At 41.9% G+C, this 26,756-nt stretch overlaps 1 protein-coding gene across 21 annotated transcripts in view; it reads left to right on the top strand.

The window, feature by feature from the left end:
* The window catches only part of nrxn3b (neurexin 3b), a 328,662-nt gene that overhangs the window by 77,216 nt on the left and 224,690 nt on the right, over nucleotides 1–26,756 (top strand). For 14 of the 21 annotated variants that reach the window (XM_076873683.1, XM_076873682.1, XM_076873681.1 and 11 more), the window contains exons 6-8: nucleotides 642–665; nucleotides 2,272–2,433; nucleotides 15,835–16,273. In XM_076873683.1, coding sequence (XP_076729798.1) covers nucleotides 642–665; nucleotides 2,272–2,433; nucleotides 15,835–16,273 — 625 coding nt within the window. The remainder of the gene's footprint in view (nucleotides 1–641; nucleotides 666–2,271; nucleotides 2,434–15,834; nucleotides 16,274–26,756) is intronic. The other 7 variants (XM_076873680.1, XM_076873687.1, XM_076873678.1 and 4 more) reach the window with 1 other exon arrangement.

Raw genomic sequence — 26,756 nt, 5'->3', positions numbered from 1 at the left:
CGACCTTTAGTTTGTCGGCAAGGTGAGACAGCCTTTAGTGTTGCTCTCAGAGCAGCGGAACAAGTAAGTGTTGATTTCCTGACCCTCCCTGACAGTAAGCTTTTGTTCCACAGGTTAGTAAATAGTTGTTGCTGAGAATCCCAACAGGATAGCCCGTAGTTTAGAGGTTAGAAGCTAAGAGTCAAGGACTGCTGGCCTGCTTTCTCTTTCTTTCTCTCAACAGATCTGTCTTTCTATCATTTTCTTTCTTCTTTTTTGAAAGGCACAATTTGTTAGACTACAGGTGAAAGAAACACTGCAAGATTTGTGGGATTTAAGCCGTCCTACACAAATTTGATGTGAAAGTCCTCTCTGTGGTCCTCGTTGACGTTTTCATGTAGGACTCTGGTGTCGAATATTTGGAAAGGATGGCACGATGCCTCGGATCTCTGGCAAATCGCACAGTGTTTATTCACTGTAACACTAACTCATCCATGATATAAGTCATTTTTACTACTAACCAATATCTAACCAACTAATGTACTAACTAACATCCTAATTCCTCATCGTTGGTTTTGGTTTTTCTTTTCTGTCCATCCTTATTAACAACCTTTTTTGTTCACTATTCTTTTGATTTCCTTTCTTCCCCTTTTTCTGGAAAGCAATCAGGCATTGGACACGCTATGGTAAACAAACTACATTGTCTGGTAGATATCATTCTTATTGTCTTTTTTTTGGGTTTGCCGTGTGTCCCCCCCCCTCTCTTCTTTTATTCGTTCTCTTTGAGTTCCATCCTAGACACTCTTATCAAAAAATGAGGAGATGGGTTTGTATTACCAGGCAATTCTTTCTTCGCTTCTTCTCAATTTCCTCCCTGACCTGCCAACAACCTCCTTCTTTACCCCACAATCCCCATCCTGTTTTTTTTCCACTTTGGCTTTTACTTTTTTCTCTTTGTTTCTTCCACATTACTGCAGATTTACGACAAATAAAAATAATTGACTTCTTTGCCTTTGTCAGGGCAACTTACTTTTTATTTTTATTTTTTTCACACAAAAAGTCCCCATTTTTTGTGAGGACTGTCGTCCAGAACTGACAGAAGCTTGCCACAATCCCAAAGATGGTGACCTCGACAACGGGCCCTAAAAGAGAAACTATCAAAAAATGGCAACCCCTAACCTTCATTGCGGGAGCTCTGACAGTTGTTTCCAACACACAGTGACGCATGGCATGCCCACACCTCATTGACCTGTCACCACCCAAAGTCATATAACAAACATGTCACCCAGAATAACCACTAACACTCTAATTCATCCGCTCACCTTCCACCTATCACCTTCTCATTCACTTTGCCCTCCCCGTGTGTGTTTTCGTAGCATGCTGGTGAACGTGACGTTCTGTGTGTTTTGACTAACTCCGATCACCCTTGCCCCCGGGCCCATATGCGTAACATATCCAAGAATAAGCAAACTGATCTAGGATTATTGGTCTGGTGTAGTGACACGGGCACTGCAAAGCATGACACCTGAGCTAAACCTGATCAAAGATCAGCATGAGCTATTCTGAGAGTGTATATGAATATGGGCTCTGGTCTTGATTGTGCATGAGCGCAGCAACCTGTGTGGCTTGCTCCAGCTTTGTATGGCACCATCGATCCACTTACCCCCCTTACATGTCCAGTTAAGTGTGTTTAATTTGCCTTCTAACAGTGATGACCTTGGTTTGCACATGGACGTGGTGTGAAAAGCCTTCCCTTTGTTTTGCATGTGCGTGGGTATATACATGTAGTCGTCTGCAAGAGAGGCGAGAATGTGAAGATGGTTGGTGTGAGAGAGAACGTGTGGAACAAGTGAGGACGTGCGTGTGCACGTCTGTGTGTTTAAGTGCAGTCACATAGTGTACTGTAAATGTCTGTGTCTGCAGTTACAGATAAATCCCGAAACCTAAGACAAGTGGAATCAATTTGTCCTTGGTTTGAACATTGTACTAACCCTCCCCCAACCTGAAGTTTCAGAACCAAACCTAGAATCCATTCTCTTACTCCCATCAAAGATAAAGAAAATATGCCTCTGCCATATTTTCTTTACCTGTCCTGTGAATCCTATGGCAAAAATTCCATTAACAAAATCAAAAAACGCTGTCTTATCCAAAGGTTCAATGAAAAACCAACCTATCGTCAGGAGTCTTATAGCTCGTTTTGAATGCAGACCAAGGAAGGAGGTGTGTTGTATCCACAGCATAGAATCCCAGAGTGTAATAGCTTGGCTTTGGCTATGTGTTGCCCCTCAACAGGTCACAATCTCCGTCGACGGGATCCTCACCACCACTGGCTACACCCAGGAAGACTACACCATGCTGGGATCCGATGATTTTTTCTACGTGGGTGGGAGCCCCAGCACTGCAGACCTGCCTGGATCTCCAGTTAGCAACAATTTCATGGGCTGTCTGAAAGAGGTAGGAGGGGCTCGAATGGGAAAATAGGTGCATTATCAATTAGCGTACCATGCTGGTACTTCACGGTCACGCTCTCTCAATCTGCGCAGTTGTTTTCAAAGTGTACAAAATAATAATCATTATACTGGCCCTGAAAGGAAAGAGAAGAAGAAAAAAGAAAATTACATTATCAATTAAAGCTGCTGAGTTGGCAGAGGGAGTATCAGACTTTCAATATTCACCCCCTTAATCTAATTCATAACACTTACTGCAGTTTGTATGTGAGAAAATATTCCAAAATTGCTTCTGTCACATGTAATTTGCAGCATCAGCTTGAGTGCGCTGCTAAAACGCCTCTCAATAGGCGGCAATCTGAAAGAAATATTTGCTTATGATGAAATACGAAAACGCATTGTTGTTTTGGGACATTTAGAATGTATTTGCTGGCTCTTTGAGTTTGTTAGAACCAGAAGACATATAAAGTACCCCATTATTTTTATTCTGCTCACCATTACTTATCCTGCAGCCAGTAATAATAATAATAAAGTGCAGGCTGGTGGCTCTTCATGGCTGTAAAAAAGTCTGCATTGATTCCTGCACTTCAGCAGCACCGTCAGGAATAACCTTCGCGTTTTACTTGTGATTCAGTTTGTCTTTATATAATGATACTTCTTATTATAAATTATTATATTTTATTGCTTTTTTAAAGGTATTTCTGAGCTCTTACTGGGCGGTTACACTATTCTGTTTGAAGGCTGTACTTTTCTACACTTAAAATATCTTTTTCTGTTTTCATATGATAACATTAAAGCTGCTGCTTTAAACTGTTGAAATGACAGAAAACCAACTCCTCATGATGGGAATCCTACCTGAAAACTGTTGCCATAGTTATAGCACCAGTGCTGAAAACGTGAATAACAACAGTGGCTCTGAAAAGATGCAGGCAGTCGTTCAGTGGGGGATATAATTATTTAATCCCCTGCTGAATTTGCAAGTTTGCTCACTTACAAATAAATGAACAGTCTCTCGTTTTTATGCTAGTTTCATTTTAATGGAGAGAGACAGAGGGCGCCAATATGGAGGCCGAATTCTGGCTGTGATATAGGGGATCAAATACTCAATACTAATTCCGTACATAATACTTATGTTTCTCTCCATTAAAATAAAGCTGCCATAAAAATTAGTGACTGTTCACTTATTTGTGAATGTGTGAAAGTGAGAAAACTTACAAATTCTAGCAAGGAGTCAAATAATTATTTCCCCCACTGTACATAAAACGCTAATTGTGGCTCCACGGTGTAGTGGTTAACACACTCTTCATCTTAGACATGAAAGAGACACATTCCCAGTGTCGGTCCCTTCCCTAGATGAACGCGAGGGTTGCATTAGGAAAAACATCTGCCATAACGACTGTGCTGAATCTAACATGTCCAAAATGTCGATAGGGCTGATTTCTAGGCCAATATTAGCCATTTCCTGGTGCGTTAGTATTTTGGATTGTTATCTGTGTATCTGTGGTTTGCCATAACATGCAGTATTTCAATAAGAGGTAACTATTAGCTGGTATTTTATTATTGTATCTATTGGTATTACTGTTTCTAATGGCAGATGCATGAAAATTAAAACAATAAAGAGAGGACAGGAGAAACACCCTTCAAACGTGTTAAGAATGTTGACATTTCCCAGTTTTTCCACCAGAGGGCACTCTGTAACATCCCTGCTGGCAACGTGTGTTTGGAAGCCACACACAGCGGACACAAACACAACAACCAGCTAACTCTACTTGGATAAACAATGACACATAAAACTGTTTTAGGAAATCTGGTTATTTTTCATGGTTCTGATATATCCAAGTGTCAGGTTGTTGTTTCTTGGTCCAAAAAGAGATGCCAATGGAATAGTGACTTAAATTGAGGTTTATAAAGGCCAGCAGAGAGCGACTCCTTCGGTTGCCCAAAAAAATACAGTCGTATAGAAGACTATGAGTCATTTGGCCTACAGCTCTTTTGACCTGTGAACCTAATGAATTTTTTCGGTGAGTTTATGATCTCAATTACGAATTTTAAGCGTTATTGAACACATCATCATGTCCATTTTGTAAATTATGTTCTCATTAGTGTCCAAAAGGATTATAAAGCAGATCATGCTTTAGTTCTATGATTGACAAGTTATTATGTGAGAGTGCAGTGTCCCTCAGTTACCCAATCAGATACATCAGTCCCTTGTCATATCCTATTTCAAAGCACCAAGATGGCGAGAACCAAAATATACAGCTTTAGACTAGAAAGTGAGGTCTCACTAACCAAAGGGGACCTCCCCGTGGCTATCTCCATCAGTTTTATCCAGTTTATGGAAATATTATACAACCTCATTTCTCACAGGACTCACTCTATCCTCTCATCTAGGCTGTTTTTCTCTTCCATTACAATCTTCTCAATTTTGACAAGGGCTAGTAAAGTGTATGATGTGCTGGCAAACTCACTGGGCCACTGTCCAACTTGACACACACGCGCAGGTTTGGGTGACGGATAAGGGGAAGGTCACCTTGTCTGGACTGTTGTATGTTTCGACTGAGTGGCTCAGATTGCTGTTCCTTTAGTCATTACCACCCTGGCTAATGCATCCCTCATCAGCCCTCAAAGTGCCATGACCCTTTGTGTGTGACTCTCACACACACAGATACATGTTTATGGAACATGCTGTATGATTAAATAGTTTTCAAGCTTTTGATTGATTGCCAGTGTTTGTTTTAGCACCAATGTGCCAAAACGATACACAGTAGAGAGAAGAGGACTTATTCTACTTTATTTTTATAGATTAATTAATGCATTAATGGGCTACCTGGCATGAAGCAAGAAGGAATGATCCAAGTAACCAAAGCACACATCCTGTTATAAAAATTCTCTTCCTAGCTGTGTCGTGTTTCCATGAAAAATGAGCATCAGTATGTATATTGTCTTTTTTGCAGCCTGTGAAAATCTGTTGATGTTTAGTTCTTGACAGTACTTTACAAAGCATGAGATATAAATGAGCAGTTTGGCCAGTTTGCTGCAAAGCAAGTCTCTCTACAGCGTTACCGGTAGTCTAAATACAGTTCGAATTTTTTGTATCAAAGCAACACAAAGTGGATAACAGTAATATCTGACCTGTGTGATGGATATCAGGGAATGTACCTGGACCCACTGTGTTTTTTCCAAAGCTTGCAGTTCAGTGTTTGACTCATTAATTGAATATTGATTTGTGAACACAAACGTGTCTCCTGTGCTCTGCAAGTTTGGCATAATTGTTTGGATTTCAGTCAAGACGGCTATAATCGAAAGAAGAAGACGAGTATTTGGCAAGAGCTATGACACTGATTAAGTCAGGAGGAGCATTAAAGAGGAGCTGGTGTGGATGTGAGCTGCAAAGTGGCTTGCAGTTGTGCAAATTGCTAAAGCAGCTTAAATGTTGCTCTTTACAAGATTCGTGAGATTTGCAGAATGGATGTGGGAGCTGATGTGGCTGTCACCAAGATCAGCTGAGCTCCAGGATTGCAGCTGAGTTTGGTTTTGTGTTTTTGCTTAATCTGATTGTAGATTTCTGGGTATATTTCATTACCATTGGTGCATTACCTTGAGAGCCAGTACACAAGGTATTCAGTAGGTACACGTGTGCATTCTGAGTGGCTGCTGGCAGTTTGTAAGTGAAATAAGGTGACAGCACTGTACAAAGCATGAAAAGAGCTATTCAGTGTTCAGTAACAAAAACCTTATGATTGCTTCAGAAGCAGAGAACGTTCACCTTCAGAGTAAAACGTTGTGACTTACTGCTGCAAACTAATCTGCCATCGTCCAAAAGTTGATTCTGTTCATCTGGACGTTTTCAGTGGGAGAAACGTTTCGTCACTCATCCAGGTGACTGCAGGTTTCCCCAACCTTAGAAACAGTACATCTGCATAATGACTGAAACCCGCCCACTGAAGGAACAATAGGCTGGGAGGTCAGTTCCTTCATCATGATTATGCAAATTGTCATGACCATTGATCAACAACCACTGATCAAAGTCTTACAGTATTGTAAGATGGCGATCTGCCAGTGACCAAAGCAATCACCAGGAGGTTTTTGGTGCAGCACCCTCTTTGTGACCTCCTGCAACCACTTGCCAAACGGTTGGGGAATGCACATTACTAGCAGCAAGTAGCTGTCAGGAACGCGATGACTGGTCTCTACATCTTTGCCACTGAGGTCACACCAAGTCAGCAAAGGTTTTCAAATACAGCAAGTGCTGGAGCCGTGCTACCTAAGCGTGCTTACCCTTCTTCAGATGTAGGCAAAAATGACAAGCCCACAATACTTTATTAATGATGTATACTTTATTAATCCTGTAGGAAAATACTTAGTCCTCTGCATTTAACCCATTCACTCAGTGGGCGGCTACCGGGGAGTAGTGTAAAAGCGGTACCTTGCTCAAGGGTACTTCAGGGTAGCCATTCGCTCATGGGGCAGACACTCCACCTACTGAGCTAACCCTGCCCCCTAAAACTGAAGGGCCATGGGTAGGAGTTGAACCCGCGCCGCCCACTGTCAGGGCGCCTGCTCATCTTGCTTGAGCTAAACCGGCGCTCGTTAGCCATGTGTGTTATGATTACTTGTCGTATCTCAAACCTCAGTCAGTCATTTATTTCCCAAAATTGTCCACCCTGCTTAAAATTATTTATACATTAAAAAAAATAGAAAAGTATATGAATGAACTGTGTAGTATAATAGTGCTAAAGCGTGAAAGAGTTCCCCCGCCCATTTTAAATAAAGTGATTAATGACAACGAGCAATACTTACTACTTGAAGCTGGATCACTCTGTTTGGGGGGTTTGGCCTCTACATAATAATAATAATAATAATAATAATAATAATAATAATAATAATAACTTTTTTATAGGCACTTTTGAGACCCTCAAGATCACCTTACAATAGTACAATAACAGTAAGAACAATACAATATAATAAAATATTGTACTCCATAGCAAGATTGGATTTCGGAAATATTTTTGCCCTTTTTAGAAAATAAAATAAATAAAATCTACACGTTTGCTAGGAGGTCCTTGTTGGTACATAAAGAGACAAGGATCCATTTAAAATCTTAACACGGACAATGCAAATCTATTATTCTCTGTCCTTCCACCACTTGTCGAGGAAATATCTTTTTAGCTGTTAAATCTTCATCAGCGGTCATCGGCTAGTTTCTAATTGGAAACACCCCAAACACTGTCTCTGAAAAACGCCACCGAGCTTTTAAAGAAGCAAATTTGAGCCGATAAATAGCTTGCATGTTTCCTGAGCCACGACGCGGGGACGGTTGTATAAAATGTTTGTTTCCATTATTATCTCAACAAGCGTGACTCAGCATTAGCTGGCACTTGAGTGTTAGGTGCACAGAATCACGAAGTGATTCACGGTGTGTTTGGTTAGTGGTAGTGTCGTGTGATGCTCAAGTGTTCATCATACATAGCTCCATTAAGTGGGCACGATGCCAGCTGCTACTCAGCACCGTGCAAATTGCTCACAAGTGGCACCCTGATCTCCCTTTCATACTCTTATTCATTAAAGGTATTTCTTTGATTGTTCCATTAGTCCCACATTGTACGCATGTGTGCATTTCCCCTGCGTGTGCTCCCTGTGTATCATCCCTTTGTCTCTCAGCCTCTCTCTTGTTGTCCGTATTTATTCCTTCCTGCCCCCTCCGCCTCTTCCTGTGGATTCAATATCCCCACATAATGAGGGAATGATTCAGTTGAATTTGGCCCGCTGCTCAGATCAAGATGCGTCAGTGTTTCTGTCTGCGTGTGTAATGTCTGGCTCGAGCACTTTGAAATGCTGGTGAAGCAGGAATGTTGGTCTCTGTTCATTCTGAGACTTTTTAGAAATTTTTTTCAAAGAACACCTTTTTAAGCTGATGAATACGCTGGTGGAGACATGTGTCGCCACAGCGAGCAAATGCTTCTTTTTCTTGTCTGATAACAAAAGAGATGCCTGCGTGCTGCCATCACAACCCCTGTCCTGTTCAGTCTTCGCTGCACTCATCTGCGCCCGTAGGCTACATAGGATCTCATCCATACACGATGCAAGCACACATGTCCCACCCACACTCGTGTTCCGCCATGTGGGCTGCGGTGTATCACGTGACCGACTGGCCAGCGGGCACACTCTGGTCAGCCTGATGTTTGGTAGTGCCGTGCAGTCTGTGCCTTCTGCAGCCCCTTTGAACTCTCACTCCAGGCCCCTTCAAGCACAGGGCGGCACTGCGTAGTGGCAGACTATGGGGGCGGCTGGGGAATACAGTGTCAACCCTGTCAGGAGAGGAGGAGCAGCATCCAAGAGGTGGAAGCAGAGAAAGAGGATGTTGAGTAACAATCAGGGAAGCAAGTATGTCAGGCTAGAAAGTGGGAGTGTTAAAAAAAAAAGAGAGGAGGTGGGTGACAGAGTGTAGGAGAACAGAAGTGAAGTGCAGGTGGAGAGGAGAGAAAATCAGGATGGATGGACATGGAGAGTATGATGAGTAAGTGAGAAAAAGAGAAGGGGCAAGAGACCACTATTTGACATTTGAGAGAAACGATGTCGTCATCAGTTTTGTGTTATTCACTGCTGTATGTTCAGGCAGTGCTTCTTTCCCTCTATTACAAATGCAAATGTCACCCTGTCCTTTTAATAATTTGACTTTTTTTTAATATCTCCTTCGAGGGGAACAATGATGGATGGGTGCAAACAGAAGACTTTAATGGAATACCTTCACCTTTCCCATCACCCGCCCCCACAGGGCTAAGCTGTGCCACTGGTAAACAGTTTCTGTTTAGAGGATTTGGCTCCAGGTGACACCTTTTGTACAAAGCACCTTATGCGCCCGAAACACAGGCTACCTGTAAATCTTATATAATGTGATAAAAATAAAATTGCTGAAAGATATTTTTAAGTTCTACAACCACTTGCTCGGGGAGAGCACAGTTGTGGCTATGATAACGGCGAGCATTTGAGAGGAATGATGTTTTTAGAGTCGATAAAATTAGATCTGTTTTGTAACTCTTTTGAAGGAGTGCAGCTAAAAACAGATGTCGTTTTTTTTGAGTTATTTGGAGCCATTTGGTAACACGGGTGAAATTCTGTACTTGTTATGTATGAATACAATACAGAAATCGAGTTCACGACTCCATGCTTCAGACTTTGCTGAAGTATTTCACACATGATGATCCTGTGCAGACTTTGTAAGGTGCAACCCACCACCATTTCTAATGACCTATAAATGGTGGTGGTCTCTGTCACATAGAGACTAACAACCATCTGCACTCACATTCAGACTTATGGGTAATTTAGATTTACCAATTAACCTAACCCTAATACTTGCATGACCTTTAACTGTGGGAGGAAACCAGAGTACCCAGAGAGAAGCCACTGCAAACAGCCAGACCTTCTTGTTGTGAGGTAACCACCACCATGCCACCGAGATGTCGATCCAGGCTTAACAAAAGTAGCAAAGCTATGACTACAGGGCTTTTCCTTTTTGTCCTCGACAGGTTAAACCACAATAAATACCAGTAGCATACAGATGGCGTGTGTATAGTTGTTTGCCTCTTATAACCCTGGTGATTTTCCTGTGGTTGGAAATCTTGTGTGATGTTGTGAATTTTGTGAGTCCAGGCAACTAACTAGTCTCACTAGATTGCATCATGTTATCTCAACAAGAACAAATTAAGTTGTTGAATTTCATGCAGATCCTACATGATTTAATTATGTCCACCATAGAAACGTGAAACTATTTTGTTCAAACTACAAGTTAGACTTTTGTAAATGTAACAACCACCCAATTTACTTTTTTTCAGTGTACCCTGATATTCTTTGATGAGTAATGATGCAGAAGTATTGAAAAATATTGATGTTAACACTTGTTAAAGATCATTGACTGACAGGGATAACAAAAATGTGCATGTTAACTGTGACGCAATTGATATAGAAAACTGTTAAAAAAATGTTAACAAAAATACCAGAATCTCAAGCACCCGGAGATTAGCTTGTGTGACGCAAGCCCAAAGTGTACAGTGCTGCAACGCTTTAATCAGCTGAAGAGCAAAAGTGTGATCATAGATAAAATGTTTCAGGTTCAGTATTTGACAGATGACACAGCCGAGTGGATTTAGGTCAGTAAGCTTTAAAAAAAACTAAAAAACACATTGGTTAAAATCTGTGGTCAGAGTCAGTGAGAGTCCTCTATGCTGCACACGAGTAGTGAAATGTGCTTAGACTGTAATAGTGATAGCATGCTGCAGTACAGGAAGGATTGCATGGCACAGGTGGGTGGTTTGGGTGTTGCCCTGAAACAGGAGGGATACGACTGATTTAACAGTAAGCATCTCTAAAGCACCTCTGATGAGCACAGTGTGTACACAGGATGTGTTCAAGCACAGCACTAAGTGTAGGTCGTCAGCATTCGGTTCTTCATAAAATTCTTGTAGATGTCCTCATAACATTAAAGCAAATAGACTTCTGTTAAAAGTGATGTCCCGTCATGTTTAAGGCTGAAAAACACTCCTGTGTGATGTACAGTATATGCAGTTAAACCACTCAACTTGTACTGCTTTTGCTATGGTGCCACTTTTGACTGTTTATTTGACTTGATGCTGCAACAGAAGGAAGTGAGAGACTAACGATCCCCACAGGTGTAACCGTCAATAGTGCTGAGGGGGGGTAGCCATAGAGACAGGGCTTTCACAATGTCATATCTTCACTTCACAGTTATCTTGGTCAAAAAACGATAACAATAATGAAATACCAACATTTTAAAATGAGGAATAATTGCAGTATTACAGTCAAATTTGGTGAATTAGTTGAACTAAAATTACAATAAAATACGAGTGCTTGGTGCAGAACGGTATGCACTGCAAAAAAAAGGACAACTGCACAGTTATTTATGATAATATGTGATATGTGTTACCATCATTTGTATGGTTGTCATGTCATCCCTGCACGCAGCCAGAGGACAGTATTTTAAACAGGAGGGTCAGTAATGACTCCATGACCAAGATCATGTGACAGCCCAAACAGGAACGCCTCCCTGTGGATGCTGCAATGAATAATGCACCATGTCAACAAACTGAAGCGCTGTGCCTCAGTTTTGCCACATTAAGGGTTCGCCCAAATCATAAAATATCTCTCCCACGGAGTTACCAATTCATTATTTCTTGAAAGACGTGTCTCAGAAATGTCATGCTTTGTTACTTTGAGAATCACAATGCTACATTTGCACGCTGCCTATGTTAAATGCACGTGTGACAAAACATCTGTTTGCTTTCCGCTTTGCACTTTGACTATCTCGACAAACAGATTGTGTGCATGTCTGTGTACATGGCGGCTTGTGCGTTTGGATCTGTTCACATCCAAAAGAATGTACTGGTTTTGTGGTTCTGTGTGTGCACACTTGAACAAATTGCCATGTCCCCCTGCGAGGCTGTCTTTGTAAGTGTGTGAATGTTGTTGTGTGTCTTCACTGCACTACACTGGAATTATCCTGCTCCTTCATTAACACTAGGGTAAATCAGCAGCTGACAGCAGCTGTGTTTGGGGCCGAAAGGACATGAGCACTCATCTAAAGTAGATTAGGGAGGAGAGCGTGTGTGTGTGTGTGTGTGTTTGTGTGTGTGCGCGCGCGCGTATGCACGCATACACATGCCTGTTTGTGTGCACAAAGCTTACACTTCCACCAACCTACCCTTGCTCTGTACCCTTCTTCTTGTAGCTTTACTGTGTCCCAATCAATACTCAATCCGTGGAGGATCTGGACTTTATGGAGCTGTTACAGTCCCCCTGTGCGTGCATTATGAATGAGCCCCATAAGGCTGTTGGCTAAAAGATAGCGTAACAAAGCACAGCAATAACAAAGGGAAAGATGAAGCGTGTATAGCCGCAGTAGTCCATTCTTCTGTTATAACAAAATTTCGATTACATTATCGATCAGCCTGCAGCGGGACGGACGAAATCATAATTCCAAAACAGATCAGGGATGGTTGATTGGAAGATTATCGCACCCTCGAACAACACCGCTGCGCCTCGGAGAGTTTGTAAAGACTTCACACTGTCAAGAAAATGAAGCCGGAGGGCAAGTTAGTCATGAGTTAAACAAACTGAGGTTTTCAGAGCACAAGACAAACCGTTGTTCTTCGGATAGAAACCTGAAGGAATCTCAGGGCTTAATTCCTCTTTCCATGTCTACTTGTTATTTCTCAAAGATATAGACATAGTGCCTTGGAACTTTGGCAAGTTTGAGCAATTTACATCTAAGAACTGCACAGTCACTATCCCTGTACTATTAAAGAAAAAAGTTCTTCATTGCAAATGAGTAGCATTAAAGCACCTCTTTCTTCTTCTTTCTCTTTTCATGTAATATTCAGTTTGTTCTCTTGCCCAAGAGTGGTCTTAAGCATGCCGGAATTGGAATCCAAGGTATCGGGCTTCAGACGAAAACATGGTAAAAACGTCAGTGTTTCAGAGAGATCAGTAATGATGGTTAAAGCTCAAATATGTTAGAGCTACAGGGCAGCTGCAGCATTTCAGTATTAAAAAAAAAAAAAGAAATTCAAAATCATCCCCCATTTTTCATCTGGCGCTTATCATCATCTCAGAACGTGCGTTGCATTTACTTGGGTAAGTACAGCAGAGCAACAAATGTTGCTGCTGCTGATTGATAATTACCAGAGAGCAAAAAAACACAAACAAAAAAATCTCTCAGATCTCTCAGAACTGAGTGGGGGGCAGAAACGACCCCCCAAGCCATGGGTCATATTAGCATATTTAGCATATGCAAACACTTTATTGCTTTTTACTGTTTGATTTATTGCCTAAACCTTCTTCTGTGTAGTACGGAGGACCAAAGCTGCCAACATCCAGAATAAATAAAATGCCATGCATTCTTCGTGCTCACTTCTGTTCCGCCAATACGTGAGGACTTGACCCTGTGGCGTACTTCGAATTACACTCTCCCTCGTTTGTGTAGTGAAGCAGAAAGGCACAAAGACATAAATAACTCTGAGGAAATAAATTGGCAAAGAAATAAAAGCATGGCTAAGTAAACGGGGGCATTAATGCAAAAAGAAATAAATACAGAAGCAAATTAAAAGAGGAAATGTATTTTTTCTTGTTTTTGGCAGGATGGGAGACAAAAAACCTGATTTTGACATGTTGCAGTAAAAGGAGAAAAAAAAAAGCACGGGATTAATTAACGATGGCCCAGTTCCATTAAGTGTGCCAGTAAGCCATGACAGTGAACCAGTGTACACAAAAGCATTCGTTTAAGTCATGGCTGAAGCACCAAACAGTTTCTAGAAAATACTTCGTACTTATAAGCTTTTGCTTTTATTTGTTTTATATTGGAAGTACTGGGGACTGTGTGTTTGACAGATAAGCATTTGGATTTTATTTTTATGTATTTTTCATACATGTTACTTGTACCTTTGCTTGCATTGCAATTTTTTAGCATTCCATCACAAAGGTGGGCGCAGTAATAGAAATGCAGTTTGAAACTACTCGCAGTTATTACATATTAATTATTTCTTTGCCAGTTACATATTTATATAAGTGTATTTATTGACATATAAGATAATCAAAACTGCTGTTAGGAAGCAGTTAGTACCTATTAGCTATTGACGTTTGTGTCTAAGTGGCAGGTGGGTTACACAGTGGCCTTAACACTTTGCATATGACTAGATAGCATCTGCAATTTATAGCCACCAGCCTGTTGTTAATGTTTTTTTAAATAATTTTTTAAAACAAATACACAACCTTTGCTTTTGATTAGATTGAAAATTTAAGACTGGGTGGGCCTGGTTATCAAGTAGTTTTTGAGTAGTTTTAAGTAATCTAAGAAACCTCTTATTAACCCTCACCTGTAAAAGGCTGTGGGGGTGTTGTTGTCACGCTGCTAGACGGCCCGGCGGTGCAAGATTTTGAATGCAATAAGTCAGAGTTTGAAATTGATAACATAGGTGTATCTACTAAAGGCTGAGGGGTAGCACTGGCGGCTACCAGTATTCCCAAAATGTATCTCAGGCACCTTTTTCCAGTTTGTGTTCTTACTGAAAGTTAAAGCCACAGGTCTATACCCCATGAACTCTCATTTTTACAGTAAACGTCTCAATTAAATCGCTGCGTTGTGTTCCAGTTGGCTTTGGTTTTCTTTGTTAGTGTACTTTTGTTTTCTCTTGCTATTCTGTATAAATGTTCATTTTTAATTCAGAGGGTTTCTTTTACTGTGTATTTGAAAGTCAAATCACCTGTAACAGTACATAACCAGTGGATTAACAAAGCTTGACAGTGAGCGTATTTTGTTGTGTTCATGTTCAGGAGATTACATGTGGTCATTAACTGCACTGACATCTGCACACACACACACACACACACACACACACACACACACACACACACACACACAGGACCCTATTTGACCTTTTTACTTGTGTCTTGACATGTTTGCTGCCCTTGTTCTCACTAGCTTGTTGTTGGAGCTTGTTGCCTCCCCCTTAACACACAAACACACACACATTACACCCCTCTCAACCCCACCCGCTCCCCTCCTCAGTCCTCCTCAGCGCTTGGGTCACCTGTGTTGATTTACTGTCAAATCTTCCAGGATTATCAGTAATCCCACAGAAGTACAATCTGTTGGCTGACAGCTGTGCTCGCTCTAACAGTGTTGCTGTTTCCTGCGCATACACTGCCCTATATACCCGAAAAAGCCTCTCTTCCTCCTCAGAAAAAAAGAGGGAAAAAAAACATTAATTTTCTGCATCAATGGATTCCAATTGACAATATTCTGCAGCCCATATCTGTGGTATTTTGTTGTATTTGACTATAATGTGGCGCTGCTTTCTACTTTGATGGATTAGAGGGTTGGTGTAAATTTATTGCTGGTAAATAAATATGATATTGGATATATTCTCACACTGTCACAGATCCTCCTGTGGGGTTTCACCCTCGGTTTATCAAGGCTGGTCTTTTTGAATATTACAAGAAATGACTCGCTAATAATTTAGCCATCACGTCTCACAGTTCAGTCAGTGAGTAGGTGTTCAATCAAGCCCAAAAGAAATAGTCGTGCATCTCCTTTTTGTCATAGATGAATTGAAGCGGGAATAGAAAAATGACTGAGACAATCAAAGCTTTACATATATATTAGTTTTATTGATCCAGCTGCCCTTTAATTTGCAGTATATAATAATGTCAACATGATGCTATACTATTGCACTTTGAAATGAACTGCAATTCATTTCCATAGAAGTTATTTACCGTTGCTGCACCGGCAAATCATTTCATATACTGAAACATTGGAAATAAGCTTTGAAAAAGGACGAGAAAGTACAGTAATCGTACAGGATTCTTGGTGATCGTTTCCCTCATATATCTTCCACAGGTGGTGTACAAGAACAACGATATCCGCCTGGAGCTCTCCCGCCTCGCCCGCATTGTCGACCCCAAGATGAAGCTCCAGGGTGACGTGGTCTTCAAGTGCGAAAACGTTCCCACCCTCGACCCCATCAACTTTGAGACCCCGGAATCCTACCTGGCCTTGCCAAAATGGAACACCAAGCGCGTGGGCTCCATCTCCTTCGACTTCCGCACCTCTGAACCCAACGGGCTGATCCTCTTCACCCACGGTAAGCCTCAGGACAGGAGGGACGCGAAGGGCCAGAAGAACAACAAGGTGGACTTCTTTGCAGTGGAGTTGCTCGATGGAGGGCTCTACTTGCTGCTAGACATGGGCTCCGGGACTATCAAGGTCAAAGCAACGCAGGCTAAGGTCAATGACGGCTCCTGGCATCATGTGGATATCCAGAGAGATGGTCGCTCAGGTAAGGATGAAAGAAAAAAGACGGATAAAGGTTGAAATGTCTGTTTTTGTGTTTTTAAGTTATCTGTGCTGAACTTTCACAGATGTTTAACATCCCTGTTAAATCAGCTCTGTGCTTTGAGAAGGCACAGTGGTCCTGCCATGTCACTGGTGTCCTGTTTTCTCTGATACACACACAAATACACAAGAAAAAAATGGCTTCAGTCAAAAAAATTGAACTTCTGCTTCAGCTCAAACCGTGTTGCCTTTGGCTGAACGGTACAAAGTATAAATTTATAGGCAGAGAACTAAAACATGGTCAGAAACAGAGTAATAAATACAGAAGAAAAGAGAATTGCAACTGTGCAATATTTACTTATGTAATACACAGTGAAGCATATCTTGTTTTGTTCTATTGCTATTGGGACTTTTCTATTTTTAAGCAGTAGTCAGCTTTTTAAAATGCCAAAAGAATTAAAGACAAAATTGCATCTTTAATGCAAAGACATCAAGTTTACATCCACTCACCATGGGCATGGATGGAATTTGGATTTTTGGATTCTAATGATTTCTTTGAACTGTGCTTTTTCCAGGCTGAAATGACTGCACGCCATACATCTTTAATGAATTTGAAAAGCAACTCTTTCAATTTATTTTGGATTTTCTCCACTCCACACAGGGTCAAAAGCATACATACACACATCCACACTGATATTTGTGTCACTTAGCACCAGACACTTTTGCCATGAACAAGTTTCTGGCATAATTCTGGCTGGATATTCATTTGTTTTTTTCTTAGCACATTTGGTAGAGTTCATTTAAATTCATTGGTTTCATGGCACAGACCCAGCTTCAAGCTTAGTCGAACTTGAAAACTGTTGATTTTGGAGCACAGGCTTCTTTCTTGATTGGTACCCACTCAGCCCACGAAGGCGTGGACAAACTCTTGTCACGTTAATCTGGATAAAATCCAAATCTTTAGTGAACATGCTGAGACAGAACATGACACAAGGAAAAATACTTGGAAACACAACTGGAAAGCTTGACTGCACAGTAGACGAAGAACGGCAGGTGACAGAGCATGGATATATTATATGTGTATATAAATGAACAGGACAAAGTGAATCTGACAGCAGTGCAGAAACATAAATGCAACCAAAATCCAAAAGCATGGCCAAAACTGCAGAACTGCTCGCTTGACTGTTCACTCACATTTTGCAAAAACTGACACACTCTTCAGTCAATTACAAACAAAAACTAAAAAACCTAAAATAGCAACTACAAATAGGGAAACATGAATTCATTTGCATAACCATTTATCTCTCAGTTGACTACAGTCTTCGTAACACTAGTGAAACTAGCTTTGATGTAATGAAATTGCTTTGCTTCAAAAAATACAACTTGTGCATACTTACAGTGAATTATACCAGCTCAAATGTTGCAATGCTGCAGTGATTCTACGTATTCCAGCTTTTCCTGCATCCCCACAGCGAGATGATGGAAACCATCTCAATATATTAATACAAGCATTGATTTATTGCCAGGATAAAAGTCGTATCTCTCTCTAGATAGCTACTGAGTCCATTTCCTCTTACCTACCGCTATCTGGATGTTCTCTGACCTCATAACATGGGCAAATACACAGAAAGTACTAGAAGAAGATTATATTAGAGAAAGGGGCTCGAAACTTCTTTCGCCTTGAGCTCCGAACCCAACACAATCTCTGCATTAGGTGAGATCCTCCAGAGGACTTGGTTGTGTTAGACGGCATTACAGCCCATGTTATATATCAGATTAGAGCAGCCAATTTAGCCATGTGTCAGAGCTCGCTGCTTTGATTAATCACCGGCACAGCCCCCAGTGCGATAGCAGAGTAAAAAGTAGGATTTTCAGGGGGGAAAAAAGAGGAATGAGACAGATATATGGATACCAGACTGAGGGATGGTTAAGAACAGCCATAATCACACTTGTGGCTTGAGTGAAATGTTAATAGGAGTTGCAAGTGAATTAAATTTTCTGTCCACAAAGAGCTATATCCAGGATCTCTCTCTGAAGGACGGCAAGGTGAATATAACATAAAGTGAGAACTCACAGTGCACCACTTTCAGACAAGCCAAGTTTAGGCTTTGTAGTGAAAGTGATGTTTTCATCTGTTGTGTCCCTCGCATTAAAAAGAGCTGATAATGAGCTGCGGGTAGAGGCAGTGTAGTAGAAAAAGAGCTAATGAACCTGTTTATTTCTTCCTGTAAGTTCATAATCATCGAATAAGGTCATAAAAGTGTTAAAATAATTAAAAATCTTGACATAAAATATGAATATGGCCTTGGGTAATGACATTATGTATGCATGATGTTTTATAGACACGCAGAGCAATCTGGGGGATTTTTATGGAGTTTAAAAAAAACACACACACAGAAAAGTCTATAATTTGGGAGACAAACCAGATTCTCTTTGCTTACCTTTGAGTTTGTTATTTGTACGTCTAACACCAAATGTTAACTTGAAAAGATCTGAAGTGTGAGGAAAATAACATGAACAATATAACACAGTCTACCACAGCACAAAAAGAGTGTCTCGTGACTGCAGGGGTTATTTCACCTGTTGCATTAAAGTGCAGCTGTAAAATGTGATCTATTTCCTCTGGACCCATTGCTAGGACAACGCAGCAAAGAACCAGTGTTAAATCTTTAGGCACTTTGTTACTAGCAGCCTGCCACAAAAACACATAATTTGTCCTCATTTCTTTAGTTGAAAGAAAGATTACACAGTTTGACAGGCATATAATGGTATTTTTGCACCGGCAAGGTTATTCCAAATAACTGTTATTACAAAATAACAAGTGGAGGAAGAAGTGGCTGGCCTTAAAGGGTATCTGCTGCTGATGAGTCGTATCTGAAAGTCATATCCTCAAGAAAAGGAAAATCCAGCAAAAACCTCACACAGGACCTGATGCATCTGACCTCCAGCTGATTAGATAGATGTGAACCCAAAGGCAGACGATGGAAACAGAATCTTATTTTAAATTGAAAGTGTACCGTTTATTTTGGCAGAAACACAAAAACACGGATTTCAAACCAAACTGGGGAAACTAAGGCAAGGCAAGGCAAGTTTATTTGTATAGCACAATTCAACAACAAGGTGATTCAAAGTGCTTTACAGAGACATTAGAAACAAGAACAAATAAAAAGCATGATTTAAAATTGATTAAAACAAGCAAATAAACTAACTAACTAATTAACAAACAAACAAACAAAACAGTATATAAAATCAAAACAGATAAAATCAGAACAGTAGATAAAATCAGTAGTTAAATGTAAGTTTTGAAATTTAAGCTTAAAAGTGTGGATTTGGTGCTTTATTCAAATGCAGCTGAGAACAGGTGAGTCTTCAACCTGGATTTAAATAAACTGAGTGTTTCAGCTGATCTGAGGCTTTCTGGGAGTTTGTTCCAGATATATGGAGCATAAAAGCTGAATGCAGCTTCTCCGTGTCTGGTTCTGACTCTGGGAACTGATAAAAGACCGGATCCAGATGACCTGAGGGATCTGGAAGGTTCATACTGGGTCAGGAGGTCACTGATGTATTTTGGTCCTAAACCATTCAGAGCTTTATAGACCAGCATCAGAACTTTAAAGTCTATCCTCTGACGGACAGGCAGCCAGTGTAAAGACCTCAGAGCTGGACTGATGTGGTCCACTTTTTTGGTCTTTTTTTTTTTTTTTTTTTTTTTCTTTTCTTTTTTTTTTCTTGGAAGTGACATCAGAAACAGCAGCATGTGACATCACGTGATGGCGGAGCTTCAGTTCATCCTTTGTCATCCTTTTTTTTTTTTTTTTTAATAGGACAGGGGGAAAGAATGAAAGAAAGAGGGGGAGAGGAAGAAAGAAAACCAAAGGGGAGAAGAGACGGTGAGAAGGGGGGGAAGAGAGAAAAAAAAAAAAAACTCCTGGGTCACCTGTATGGAGAGAAAGAAAAACAAAAAAAACAGGGGAGACAGCAAACAACAAAGAGCAACATAATAATAAAAAAAAAAAGCACCATCACAATAAACTAGCTAGTCATAGATATCAATAGTTACTAAATAATAAACGATATTGTGCAACACGCAAGATAGACAGCGCACAGTGTGCTTTGAGGCAGCAGCCAAGAAAGCTGTAGTCCGCATCTGTGAATACCCATGTGTGCATACCTGTGTGGATCAGCATGCTTGCATTCCAAAGGTTTCTCCATGTAATGATCTGCTAGAGAGTGTGGGGAGCCACAGCCCTGTCCTCTATGGTATCAAGCAGGTATGGAGGAGATCAAAACTCCAGACATCCAGAGGCCCCCAGAACACAAGAGACCAAGGAAGACCCACAGAGGGGCAGCCGCGCCACTGTCCCAGTAAGAGCTAAGGAGAGTCCCAGATGAGGGCTCATTCAGCAGCCGCGGAGCAGAAGCCAGGGGGAGTTGCAGTGATGCGCCCGTGAGCTCCGCCGGCAGCCAGCTGTGCCTGAGTGACCGAGCCCCAGGCCGAGAGGCCGGGGGCACCCCACCTCCAAAGTGGCCCGAGCGAGCCCCAATAAGCGGCCGCCAAGGAGTGAGCCGGTGTGTACCCGGACGCCCACCCCCAGATACAAAGAACCACCAACGCACCGATACCTGAGGGAGTCCGCCACCGGCAGGGGAAGTGGTGGTGGGTGGAGATAGGCCTCCAAACCTTGGAGGGCCCGAGATGTCCCCAGAGAGGTGGCGTCTGATACCCAACCTGACATATAGACACAGACATACAGGCACACACAGACACAAACATCCATTCCCACCCTCATGCTCTCATATGTACTTCACACTCAACCGACGTGGAGACAGACATAAAGGGACGCTGTACACACGATCACACTCCCCAAGCGTACTCTGCTAACCGGGTCTAGGTACCCTTGCCCCTGGAGGGGGGAACTGCACCCAGACCCAGGTGGTGTTACCCTTTTCCCTGCGGTGGGGAGAGGCAGACCGCCCCGACTCCGCAGCAGCAGGGAGGCCCCAGACCGCAGTCGGACGGCCCACTCCTCCTAGCCCCCCCGCTCCAGTAGGCCGCAGAGAATGGGGGTGAGAGAAGACTCCAAGCCTCCCTCCACCCGCTCATTGTAGTGTTGATGCATGTGTGTTCTAAGGTGCAATTAAAACCCAGGAGGGCATAGAGCTACCTGCCAGAGAGCAGCAGGTAAGCGCATAGTCCCTCCTGCTAGCCCTCAATGTCTACATGTATTTAAAATTGAGAGGTGGGCAACGACGCCAGGGGTGAGGCGTACACCCTGATGGTAACTTGGACTCCGTGTATCGTGCCCACCCCCAAGATCCTATATGTATGTGTAATGAGGGTGTGAGTAATGTGAATGTCTAAGTTGTGGGATAAAATTGAGGCAGAGGCAGCCAGAAGGGGACAGAGGGGGGGGTAGCCTCCTCTGCATCCTGGTGACATACCCCTACTCCAAGGCCCTGCATGTGTGGGTGGTTGTGGTGGAGCAGGAGGAGGGAGGCAGCTGGAGATGGGGAGGGAAGGAAGGGAGGGGCAGGTGACCCCTCCCTGGGGCCAGCTCCCCCGCTGACCCCAGTAGGCACTCCCACACTCCGCGACCCGCCAGGGAAAGGGGGGCCCAGGCCCATCCAGACCGGGGCCCAGCGCAGCAGCGCCCCCCGGCCCCACAGAGCCCGGGACAGTCCACCCAACCCCACCACAGAGAAAACTGCACCCACCCCACCATCCACTCGTCTTCCAGACTACATGAGACAATAGACGCCCAGGCAGAGATCTTCCTCCACCTCTCCTGTATCTCCCCCTCCTGCAGAGAGTTCCTGAGGGGAAGAAAGCTCCTGCAAGGTGTAACAATCTCCCCCACCGGTTGAAGAGCCCCACAGGCGACTCGACACACCGGCGGCACCCTGCGCCAGGGATGGGCTCCCATGCACCCACCCGCCCACAACCCCGGCAACACACAAACCAGGACCCAAGGCCCCGAGGCCCAGCCAGGGCCCCGGCCCAGAGATGGAGCGCCCCCAGACCCTCACGCCCATCCCGGACCCACCCAGGGGCAGACAGGCTACCAGGTCAGTAACCCACGTCCATCACCACAGACCCTCCCCTAGCCCCGCTGCACGCAGCCACGAGGAAATGGTCAGAAAAAGGCCCCCAACCGGACGTGACCGCTACCCCGGGTTGAGCCCCCCAAGGAAGATGCCTCCGGGGAACCCCCCGACGCCCTGAGCCTGTCCCTGCCCCCACACCAATCACAACATTGAAGGCGGGACCAAACTATGACCCCCCACCCCCACTAGGTGATGGAGCCGATCAAAGGAGCCCAGAGCAATTGATCTGATGTGGTGGCAGAGGCTGTATCAAAACTAATGTAATCTAATAGATAATTTCTATATTGGTTAGAATTAAGATTGTTTTTATTTTTCCAGTTCATGAGGACTGTTTTCTTGGTTATGCATAGGGCAGTGAAAACCATATGGGCTAAATTGTTTTCTGAGGTGACATTATCTAAGCTGCCCAACAAACACACTAAGGGGGAAGTTGGAATGTTACATTTCAGACATTTTGATAAGTCTTCACATATCTCGTGCCAAAACTTCTGCACTGGTGGACAGAACCAAAGAGCGTGAATGTAATTGTCTGGTGTATTGTTTTGACAGTGTGAGCAGTTGTTGGAAGATGTAAAGCCCATCTTGAACATCCGATGACCTGTATAGTGCACTCTATGTAGTATTTTGTATTGTATTAATTGCAGACTGGGATTTTTAATTAATTTAAAGGTTTTTAAGCATACCTGAGACCAGAAGTTTTGGTCTAAACTGACTGATAAATCTGCTTCCCACTTTGCAATAGGAAGGGATATTGATTCATCTAATTTAGAGAATGTTCTATATATTTTAGATAATAATTTGGGGGATTTAAGAGTAAGGAAATGTGCCGCACTTGGTGGTATTTGTAATTCAACTTGACTGAGGTTAAATTTCTTTTTTATTATGGATTTAATTTGTTGATATTCTAAAAAACTTTTCTTGTTGATCCCATATTGTGCAACTAGTCTGTCGAATGGGATCAATTCTGTTCCCTCCAATATATGTTCTAAGTATTTAATTCCTTTACAACTCCATTCTGGGAAGTTAATCATATTATTGTTTTGTAATATGTCAGGGTTATTCCAGATAGGAGTACGTTTGCATGGGATTAGTGAAGACTCCGTTATTTTTAGATACTCCCACCATGCTGTCAGAGAGAAGCTGATGTTGATACTTTTAAAGCATTCATGTTTTTTGATGTTTGAGCTAATAAATGGTAGGTCTGAAATCTCTAGATCCTTGCATAGTGCCTGTTCAACATCTAGCCAAGGTTCATCTAGGAAGGTATGTTTTGACCATTCTGAGATGAACTGAAGCCTGTTGGCTAAGAAGTATTGGTGAAAATTAGGCAGATCTAATCCTCCTCTATCCTTGGTTCTTTGTAGCGTTTTTAAGCTGATGCGCGGGGGTTTATCTTTCCAAAGGAATTTGGAAATATATGAATCCAGAGATCTGAACCAATCTTGTGATGGTTTGTTAGGGATCATCAAAAATAAGTAATTTATTTTTGGCAAGATCATCATTTTTATAGTGGCGACCCTTCCCATGAGTGATATGGGTAAAGATTTCCATCTAGTCAGATCGCCTTCTACTTTCTTTAGAAGTGGGATGTGATTTAATTTAGTTAAGTCTGAAAGCTTAGGAGAAACATTAATACCTAAATATTTAATATTTCCGGATTGCAGTGGGGCAGAGGAAGAATTATGGAAGGAGCAGTTAATGGGGAGAACTGTAGATTTTGGCCAGTTAATTGAATAATCTGAAACTCTTGAAAACCAGTTTATTAGAGTAATTACTCAGAGAGGTTGGTTTGTGTGTTTTGCAGAAAAAGCAACACATCATCCGCATAGAGACTGATTTTATGTTCTATGTTCTTACATTTTATGCCCTTAATTGTTGTAGCCTGTCTAAATGCTGCTGCTAGAGGTTCGATAAAAATTGCAAAAAGTGAAGGGGAGAGTGGGCATCCCTGTCTGGTGCCCCTCAGGAGACAGAAGCTGGGGGATGTCTGGTCATTTGTTCTGATACGAGCTGTTGGGGAATTGTATAATATTCTTATCCAGTTTATAAAAGAGTTTCCGAAACCAAATTTGTGTAAAGTTGCGAATAAAAATTTCCAGTTAACTCTGTCAAATGCTTTTTCTGCATCTAGAGATAATATTATGGTTTCAATGTTTTTATTGTATGAGTAGTCTATTAAATTAAGTAATCTACGAGTGTTTGTTGAGGAGTGCCGACCTTTTATGAAACCAGTTTGGTCAGGGTGAATTAAGAGGGGGGTTATTTTCTCTAATCTCTTTGAGAGAGCTTTGCAGATTATTTTAAGGTCTACATTTAAAAGAGAAATTGGACGATAGCTTGAGGGAAATAAAGGGTCTTTGCCTGGTTTTAGCAGGAGACTAATGTTGGCAGAGTTCATATTTGGTGGTAATCTGCCATTTTCCTCGATTTCCTGCAACATTCCATGGAATACTGGTGCCAGAATTGTCCAGAATTCTTTGTAGAATTCTGCAGGGAAGCCGTCTGGACTTTTTTGGTCTTAGTGAGGACTCGAGCAGCAGAGTTCTGAATGAGCTGTAGTTGTCTGACTGATTTTTTAGGTAGACCTGTAAAGATGCTGTTACAGTAATCAAGCCTACTAAAGATGAATGCATGGACTAGTTTTTCCAGGTCCTGTTGAGACATCAGATCTTTTATCCTAGAAATATTCTTGAGGTGATAGTAAGCTGACTTTGTTATTGTCTTAATGTGTTTTTCTAAGTTTAGGTCTGCATCCATCACTACACCCAAATTTCTCGCCTGGTTTGTGGTTTTTAGATGTATAGATTGAAGTTCTCTGGTGACCTGTAATCGTTTTTCTTTGGCACCAAAGACTATTACTTCAGTTTTGTTTTTGTTTAGCTGGAGAAAATTGTGGCACAACCAGTCATTGATTTCCTCAATGCATTTACCAAGAGCCTGTACAGGGCCTCGGTCTCCTGGTGACATTGTGATATATATTTGTGTGTCATCTGCATAGCTGTGATAGTTTATTTTGTTGTTGTTTATAATCTGTGCCAGTGGGAGCATGTAGATGTTAAACAGAGGGGGTCCCAAGATGGAACCTTGGGGAACTCCACATGTGATACTTGTCTGCTCAGATGTGAAGTTACCTATTGATACAAAGTATTTCCTGTTTTCTAAGTATGTTTTGAACCAGTTTAGTACAGTTCCTGAAAGACCTGTCCAGTTCTCCAGTCGTTTGAGTAATAGGTTGTGGTCAACTGTATCAAATGCTGCACTGAGATCCAGTAAAACTAGGACTGACATTTTTCCACTGTCTGTATTCAGACATATGTCATTAAACACTTTGGTCAGAGTGGTTTCAGTGCTGTGGTTCTGTCTAAAACCTGACTGGAAGGCATCGTAGCAATTATTCTGTTTTAAGAAGTAACTGAGCTGTTGAGAAACTGCTTTTTCAATGATCTTACTTAAAAATGGGAGATTTGAGATCGGCCTGTAGTTGTTCATTTGTGTCTTGTCAAGATTGTCCTTTTTCAGTATAGGTTTGATTACAGCAGTTTTTAGTGATTCTGGAAACACACCTGATAATAAAGAAAAGTTGACGATCTGTAACAGGTCTGACTCTAAAGTCTTTGAGACCTTTTTGAAAAAACTTGTTGGCAGGACATCTAAACAGCAGGAGGAGGAGTTCAGTTTACCTAAGATGTCCTCCAGGTCTTTGCTGTTAATAGGTTGAAACTGTTTCATGATGTTTAAACAGTTTTTTGGTGGACACAGTACATATCCTGGATCTGCTGTTGATGTACCAATTGCTTGTCTAATTTTTTGGATTTTTTCTGTGAAGAATTTGGCAAAGTCATTGCAGGCCATGGTCGAATGAAGTTCAGCTGCCACTGACACAGGAGGGTTTGTTAGCCTGTCAACTGTAGAAAATAAGACCCGAGCATTATGGCTGTTTTTAGTGATGATGTCAGAGAAGTAGGACCTCCTTGCATTCCTCAGTTGTAAATTATAATTGTGAAGTTTCTCTTTATAGATGTCATAATGAACCTGGAGGTTTGTTTTTCTCCATCTGCGCTCAGCTTTCCTACACTCTCTTTTTTCATTTTTCACCAGTGTGGAGTTTCTCCATGGAGACTTTTTCCTTCCTGAGATAACCTTCACCTTAATGGGAGCAATAGTGTCCATTACATTTAACATGTTAGCATTGAAGCTATTGACGAGCTCATTGACTGACCCTCTGGACAGGTCAGGTGTTAATGGGAAGACCTGGTTAAAAATTGCACTACTGTGTTCAGTTATACACCGTTTTGTGATCACTGTTGTTGATATATTTGTGTGGGCTGAGATTTTAAACACAGTAATGATCAGACAGGCCCACATCAGACACAGTAACCTTT

Source organism: Maylandia zebra, linkage group LG15 (genome assembly GCF_041146795.1).
Source record: "Maylandia zebra isolate NMK-2024a linkage group LG15, Mzebra_GT3a, whole genome shotgun sequence".
NCBI lineage: Eukaryota > Metazoa > Chordata > Actinopteri > Cichliformes > Cichlidae > Maylandia > Maylandia zebra.
This window is presented reverse-complemented; position numbering and strand designations above follow the sequence as displayed.